This window comes from Austrofundulus limnaeus, unplaced genomic scaffold (assembly GCF_001266775.1).
Source record: "Austrofundulus limnaeus strain Quisiro unplaced genomic scaffold, Austrofundulus_limnaeus-1.0 Scaffold9, whole genome shotgun sequence".
Lineage (NCBI taxonomy): Eukaryota > Metazoa > Chordata > Actinopteri > Cyprinodontiformes > Rivulidae > Austrofundulus > Austrofundulus limnaeus.
This window is the reverse complement of record NW_013952411.1, coordinates 4,457,827-4,465,974: the sequence shown is the minus strand read 5'-3', so window position 1 is coordinate 4,465,974 and position 8,148 is coordinate 4,457,827. Positions and strand designations below refer to the sequence as shown.

Below are 8,148 nucleotides of genomic sequence, written 5' to 3'. Positions count from 1 at the left end.
TTCTGAAGGTAAATTAAATATCTGACAGTGATCATTACACAGTGTGGCTCTAATTCCTCACTTCACCATCTGTGCCGCAGTTTCATGTCTCCAAAATGAGCGTATGCATGGGTCAGAGCTGGCGTGAGGCACCGCACATTTTCACGTCAAGGTTGGATTTTATAAATCACAACCTTGGCGTAAAAAGTGGCGTACGCAAGTTTCTGGGCTCAAATTGTGCGTACGCCAGTTTTATAAATCCGACCCCTGAACTGTAATTTCATTGTGCTCTGTACAATGACAATAAATGTCTATCTCATCTTATCTTGTATATCATGCTGTATATTTGATTTGATTCAGTCAGAGGGGCTGCAGGCCTATAAGGAATGTTATAAATAAAAGAAATGTGTTTTTAAAGTCATAATTTTTAGGTTCTAACTCAGTAAGTACTTGGCACTGGCGAGTACCCAAACTGAAGTACTTGTACTCTTTTGAGAAGAACCGGTATCGGGACACCACTATAATTTTTCCCATACAAAAATCCACTTTCCAGATAAATTTCAAAAGGGTGTGTCAGTGAATGAGAACAGTTTTTTTTTTTGGGTTAAAACACCAAGTCTTTTTGTAATTACCAGACATGATATCACACATTGTGACTCTTGGGTGGGTATTAATGCACAGCAGAAACCTCACAAACAGTGAGAAAATGGGGGTTTACGTCACTGAACAGTGAAGGCTGCAGACTGAAATACGTCTTTTCCCATGACAACTTGTATGTTAAAAAAAGAAGTTTTTTTTTATTGTATGTGCAGCTGCAGGGGCATTTCTCAGGCCTGCTTCTGGTGTTATTTTTCCTGTGAGAGTGTTGTAAATCACTGAGCTGTGCAGCGTGTGCCTCAGACCTGAAACTGTGCGCTGATGCTGGGGGGTTTCTTCTTCTTGTGGAGGTGAAGCAGCGACTTGGTGATGCGGTCGTGAAGCGTCAGGTTGTTCAGGTACTTCAGTGACTTGACGTTCAGTAAATGCTACAAAGAAAAGAGTTAGAGACGTTTAGGCTAAACTCTTAAYAAAAACATGTGTTCTGAATGTCTCAGCTACGACCACATCAAATTTTAGCTCAACATATGTCTCCCTGACTGAGTTAGAGCCATTTTAATGTTTGCTAAGATCAGTTAGCTGTGACGGCCATCTTGAATCGGGTCGACTCAAAACCATAATCAGTTGTAGAGGTACATCCAATAAAAACTTTCTAAAAGTTTCACTAAAATTTGTTTAGTGGTTTATGAGATATTTTGCTAACAGACACATGCACACACACATAAAAACACAACAGCTATATATTAAAGTAATGCAGCACTGTACCTTTGGGAGAACTGGTTTAGATTTGTAATTTTTGTTCCTCCTGTTTAAGGAAAAAAATAAATATAAAGCAGTTTACTTTAAATCAACAGGTGAAACATCAACATCCATTCATCAAAGTAATTCTCCCTCAGAGGGTCGTGTCTCTGGCAGTGAGGTGGMGCTTTATTCTCCTCTCCCTGTGCAGAGGTCAGAGGTCAGGTACAGAACAGTGCACACTGAGCTGGAAGGAATGCTGGGACCACTGTAGGACCCTCCAGCAGTGCAGATGTTTGTCAGATTTCCAGATGTTTTAGGGGGTATTCACACCTGACACATTTGGTACACATTAAACAGACCAGTATGCTTCCCCCGTTGGTCCGCACCAAACAACCGGACCAAGACCCACTTTTGAGGTGGTCTCGGTTCACTGTTGCCATGCATCATGCTAACAATTAGCCCTTCAGTGTTGCTAATGCTACCACTGCGCTACAAACCATGAGCCGTGGACAGACCTGAAGCAACGAGGAGACACCCTCTCCATATTTGAGGGGAAAAAAGTTAAAATTTAAACTGCTTTTGGTTCAGACCAAACAAGAGGTCCAAAGGATTTTCCTGGTGTGAATACAAACTAGAAATCATTTAGTAACATCACTGACTACCAGCGTCGCTGAGTCAGCATTCACACCACCTGCTTCCTGTTTAGAGTTTCTTCTGTACATTTTCTTCAATCAAACTACTTCTGGATACTTCGTATTATTTCTAACATTTATATATTAAAAATTTCAGCTCTTTGAAGAGTAGCTTTCTATGAATTTTACATTTTTGAATGATTTAACTTTACATTTTCCACATAAATATATTGAGTTCTCTTTTCCTCCAAAAACATTGTCCTCTAAAACAATCTTCTTCAGAATACTAGCTGTGTTTGTCTTCTTTGCTCCTTTTAACTATCGTCTTGCTGACTTTGGCTTTGACCATTGTTTTGCTAATTTTAGAATTAGTTGCAAATTTTGTCTTTTAGCTACAGTTTGCCAATTGTAGCATTTTGATAAAGTTAAATACTAACTGTAGTATTTATCAACAGTTTTGCTCTTTTAGCTCTCAACAAATGTCTTGCTTTAGTGTTTTTTTTTTTTTTGTATTTTTTGCCAGTCTTACAATTTAGCTACAGTTTTGTAAATTTTAGTGTTTCGATACAGTTTTGTTGATTGTAGGTTTAAAACATTCATTTTGCTCATTTTAGCTTTTACCTCTCGTTTCAGCTTTTATTAAGATTTATAAATTTAAGCTTTTCACTATAGATTTATAAATTTAAGCTTTTATTAACAGATTTATAAATTTAAGCTTATCACTACATTTTGCTTGTTTTTGATCTTAGCTTACGTTCTGCTCTATTTAGCTTGTGTTCTCTTTGATTTCTCATTAACATTTCAGCTTCAGCGTGATCTTTTATTGCTCAGTGTTCATGCTCCATGTAAATAATCTAGTTACCAGAACAGGCTGGGAAAAAGCAGCAGTGGTAGAATTTTAACAAGTCGTACACTACAGCTTTGAAGATTTAAATGAGAGTGAAACTGATTCATTTTAACAAGCAGGAGAAATAAAAGTAAACACAAAATACTCAGTCACTGACATCAGGATATCGTGGGCTCTCTCCAGGAGTTTGCTGCTGGCGGAGTTGACAAAGATGCCGTCTTCTTCTGTGGTGGAGGCGCCGGATGACAAGCGTCCCTGTCGACCAACGCGCCTGTTCCAGCCAGACGCTGGAGAACTCCTGCCAATGGGTTCATACATTGTTAATACATTGTCACTAGGGGTGCAACAATACATGTATCCGTATCGAACCGTGCTTTAGGTTCAACACACACTTGTATCGAACAATACAGATTTTTAAAATTAATTTTATCAACTTGTCTTCTGAAGATGCTCTGTGTTGAAGGATCAGTGGATCTGTGTTGGGACTACTCCACCTAGGCTGCATTTTTGAGCGCAGATCCACTGAGAAACTTGCTGTTTCAGCAACATTTAATTTAAAAACTGTACTTTTGAGGTTAAACAAATGTTCAGAATTAATTTAAATAAATGACAAGTTAAAAAGGGCATGGAAATTTCTCTTTTTTGTATCGAAAAAATATCGAACYGTGAGACTAAAGTATTGAACAGAACTGTTAATTTTCATCAACAACATGAAAGCATGGATCCATTCTGCCTTGTATCAATGGTTCAAGCTGGTGGTGGTCCAACGGTGTGGGGGATATTTTCCTGACAAACTTTGGACCCATTAGTACCAATTGAGCATCGTGTCAACACCACAGCCTACCTGAGTATTGTTGCTGACCATGTCCATCCCTTTATGACCAGTGTACCATCTTCTGATGGCTACTTTCAGCAGGATAACGCTCCATGTCATAAAGAGTGAATCATCTCAGACTGGTTTCTTGAACATAACAATGAGTTCACTGTACTCAAATGGCCTCCCCAGTCACCAGATCTCAACCCAATAGAGCATCTTTGGGATGTGGTGGAACGGGAGATTCTCATCATGGATGTGCAGCCAACAAATCTGCAGCAACTGTGTGATGCTATCATGTCAATATGGACCAGACTCTCTGAGGAATATTTCCAGTACCTTGTTGAATCGATGCCAAGAAGGATTGAGGCAGTTCTGAAGGCAAAAGGGGTCCAATCTGGTACTAGCAAGGTGTACCTAATAAAGTGGCCGGTGAGTGTATACTGAAATTCAATTTATGCCTCAGTACAACAAACCAGAAAGCTTAAACTTCATTTGTTACTGCATGTTATTAGTAAAATCTCTAAAACTTGGATTCAGTTTGTACAATATTGAGGAATGAGTATTTTTTAGAAACGCCATGAGCAGATGCATCTTTCAGAACTCCAGTAGTGGGTACAGTTCCACTAACAGTTAATACAGAAGCTAACTTTTGCTTAGTGGATTAGCGTCTTTTGTTAATATTGGAAACCATTAGTGGATCGATTAACTTCACCTAAATTTAGTTCTAATGAAAACAAAAACAACTATCCCATCACACATGCAGCGCTGCATGCCTGCGTCATGCACAGTGTGTGTGCATGTWGCATCTTTAGCAGGTTGGTTGTGTGAAGAAGCTGCAGGATGAACAGCTGAGACACAGTTTATCTGTGCAATCATGTTTATCTCACACCATGAGCCAGATTTACATTACAACTTTATGAATTACTTTAGAAGAGCCACAAACATCCAGCAAGCAACCAGTCCAAACTTTTACTTTTATATACTTATTTACACTCTGTTCTTGAAGAAATGTTTAAAAGCTTATTGTCTAAGCCCAAATCAAACACCAAATCTTAGAGCCAAAATATGCAGTATTTGTAAATTATCTGTGTCTGGCCTCCAATACAGAGGAGAGTTTTCCCCCTGTTGATCATCGATCTCAGTACATGGTGACATTACAATACGCCTTTTGTACTGACTGTTTATCTCCATAGTCTCACTGAGAGTCCCATAAAGTACTGCACTGTCTGCGGTTCTACTCAGCTGACAAGCACCCTGCAGGGACAGAATATTTATCTCTCCCAGGACGATCCTCTGCGATGCATAGCTCTGACTTTACATCACGGAGGAAGCAGCTGGCCAGGGTTTAGTGCTCACTGAGAGTGTTACACACAGTGTGGAGAGCGAGGCATAAGGAGGCCAAAGGTCACACGTTACGTAAAGTTGGACTTTTTTCCTCCTTTTACCAACCCCACACTGTGCTCCTGAGTAACAAAAGGCAGGCTTATTGAAACCTCGCTGCTCTGAAAGTCATAGTTGCTGCTGCTAACCTCAAAGTGCACAACGAACCACAGGAAGTGACGGAGCACGAGGGCATCGCTCAGTCCCTGCACTTACCGTAAATCATTACTTTCCAAGATTGTCTAATTCTGACAGTCATAAGAAGCTGCAGGAAGTGAAAACTCACCGTGGAGATTTCTCATTGATGGTGTTGCTTCCATGAATGTCTGACAAAGGCGTGCGTGGACTCTTCCTGGTCATACCTGATCACCAACAAACAGGCAGACATCAAGTCAAAGAAGACAAAAACACAAAGAACTGACACAAACAAGGGAAACAGACGAGACAAGCACTCACACAACATTAATAAAACAAATAACACACCACTGACAGCTACTCCATTCCAGTGTAATAGCAGTGAGTGTTTTGTGCCTTTTTATTTAAAAATAAAAACCTACTACATCTGATTTACAGCTGCATMTCAATACTTTGTTTCATCAAAAAGTTAATTTACTTCAGTGATTCAAAATGTAAATTAAAACCAATAAAAATGACTTTTACACACAAAAATGTTGACCTAATGCATCGTGCGTCCATGTGCTGTACAATAAACACTCAATACGTGGTAAGGGCTCCTTTGCATGAATTACTGCATAAGTTCAATGTGTCATTGTAGCCAACAGCATGTGGACCTGCTGAGGGGTCTTCAGCTCATCTGCATTGTTGGATCTGGTGTCTCTAATCTTCCTCCTCACAAAATCCCCTAGATTCTCTCTGAGGTTTAGATCGTGTGAGTCTGCTGGCCAATAAAGAACAGTGATCCTACTCGCATAGCAAAATGTGTCTGGTCCACAAACAGGGCTGCCACGATTAGTCAACTAGTTACAATTATTGTCGACCATTAAAATCGTTGACTAATTTAATAGCTGACGTGTCGTTTTTTTAATGTTTGGAGAGTGGGGTGGGGTGTTTTATATGGTTTTATGTATTTTTTAATTGCAAAATGTTTTATTTTATATTATTTTTTCTGTTTTTATTTTCCACTCTTAATTCTATTTTACTGTTGGATGTTGTTTTGTTTTTACTGTTTGATGGGACTACAGATGTAAATTAGCCTTAAGCTAAATCTGGTGCAATGCATCAAATTATGTTTTAATTGCACACTGTCCCGAACAAATAAATCATTCATTCATTCATTTCTCTCCAAACTGCTGCAGCACCTACCACTGCCACGTCTGCCTTTCTGTCCTTGACACACATGCGCAGTAGAGTTGTAATTAGGGCTGCCACAAACGATTATTTTTATAAATCGACTAAGTGTTATTAGCCGACTACAAAATAATTACTAATTTTAAAAAATGATGCAATGACTATTAAATTAGTCGTTGTTGATTTTAATAAGTGACATAATCRTGACTAGTCGACTAATCGTGGCAGCCCTACCCACAAAATGCACTAACACACAGCCCAGATACCATAAAGAATGACGGTCCAGTGGTGGTCCAGATGCAGTTTGCCAGAGGTGGTCCATGCATGGGCCAGCACCACATAAACCAAACCACATCCAGGCACTCTTATAAACTGTCGTCATTGCTAGCTTGACAACAGATCTGGCCCACGCCTGTCTRTGGGGATGGTCAATACATCAAGCACAATAACCTGGTACTTTTGGCAGTATGGGCAGATATGGAGGCCTGCTGGAAATGAAATCAGTTTCTTTATAAAGYTTGTGATGAACTCACAATGTGTCCTGGCTGTAAACATGCTTCTCACACAKTGACTGCTAGAAACTGGCACCAGGTCCCCAAGACCCGAAGAGAAAGGAGTGAGTAAAGAAAATGGATGGATGGATCTCCAAAAAGTCTGTCAGCAGAGGAAAGCAGGAACTGCTCTAAAATGACCTGGGTCAGCTGTCGTGATTTTAAAAAATGGATAAAATAACAAAATATGATAAACAGACCCAGTGGACCAACACCAGCAGATGACTCAAATTAACTTCAGTGAACCTCAAGTACTTTGGTTCTGTGCCTCAGTCTCTACTCTTTCTCCAGACTCTGGGACTTTTGATCTTTTAAATAAAAGGCAACATTTAATTGAATCTAAAAAAAAAGACATTAGACCACCAAACAACCGTCCAGTCATTTTCTGTTCCTCATTGGCTCAGGTAAGATGATTCTCATGTTGTTTCTGGCTCAAACCATCTTTAATGAAATTTTAGAGCACTTCATGGAGCTTCATGGGGATGCTGCTAGTGAGTTTTGGCCTGACTACACTGCCTAAAGAACCAACACCTGAATTAACTTGGTTCACTGTGCTTAAAGGAAGAGCAGACACACCTGGTCCAAACCACACAGAGAATTTATAGAGTGAGTCAAAATTCACAGGACACCCTTTTATTTTGATCCAACATGGTAGTTTTCAAAAGATGGTGGTCATGTTCTGGACCTAGCCCCCTTAATTACTTGCTGGGTTACTTAGATATGTGATTTTCTCTTTTCTTTCTGGTAGGACATGATGTCCTGAGACTTTTGACTCACTTTGTATAGTGTTTTGTTAAGAGGAAGATGAGAGACACCAGAACCAAACTGAGCTTCTTCAAGCTGAGCTGAGGACCACTATCAGAGCAAACTGGGCTTTCAGAACCCCTCAGTTAGTCCACAAACTGATGGTCTCCACACCACAGCCCATTAATCCCATTAATCCAATTAATGCAGTAATTCAAACAAAAGGAGCCCCTTCCAAGTACTGTGAATACTGTACAGGAATAGGCCACCATTTTTTCCCTTTTTTATTGTTCTAATTCTTTGTAAATTAAATTTTGTTTTTTTCATCAGCTGTAAACTATAAGCATTAAAATTACCAGAAACTGATGCTTTAAATAGATAATTGAATGTAATTCTGCTGGAGGTTTCTTCCTGTTAAAAGGGAGTTTTTCCTTTCCAGTGTCGCCAATGTGCTGCTCAGGATGGGAGACTGATGAAGTGATTCAATGCAATCTGCTGGCTTCTTTGTGTGTGTGTGTGTGTGTGTGTGTGTGTGTGTGTGTGTGTGTGTGT

At 39.6% G+C, this 8,148-nt stretch overlaps 1 protein-coding gene across 8 annotated transcripts in view; it reads right to left on the bottom strand.

The window, feature by feature from the left end:
• Window positions 1-8,148, bottom strand: part of myo9aa (myosin IXAa) — a 143,092-nt gene that overhangs the window by 32,128 nt on the left and 102,816 nt on the right. For all 8 annotated transcript variants that reach the window (XM_014001575.1, XM_014001577.1, XM_014001579.1 and 5 more), the window contains 4 exons: window positions 5,280-5,355; window positions 2,954-3,094; window positions 1,342-1,381; window positions 882-1,004 (listed from right to left, as the gene is read on the bottom strand). In XM_014001575.1, coding sequence (XP_013857029.1) covers window positions 882-1,004; window positions 1,342-1,381; window positions 2,954-3,094; window positions 5,280-5,355 — 380 coding nt within the window. The remainder of the gene's footprint in view (window positions 1-881; window positions 1,005-1,341; window positions 1,382-2,953; window positions 3,095-5,279; window positions 5,356-8,148) is intronic.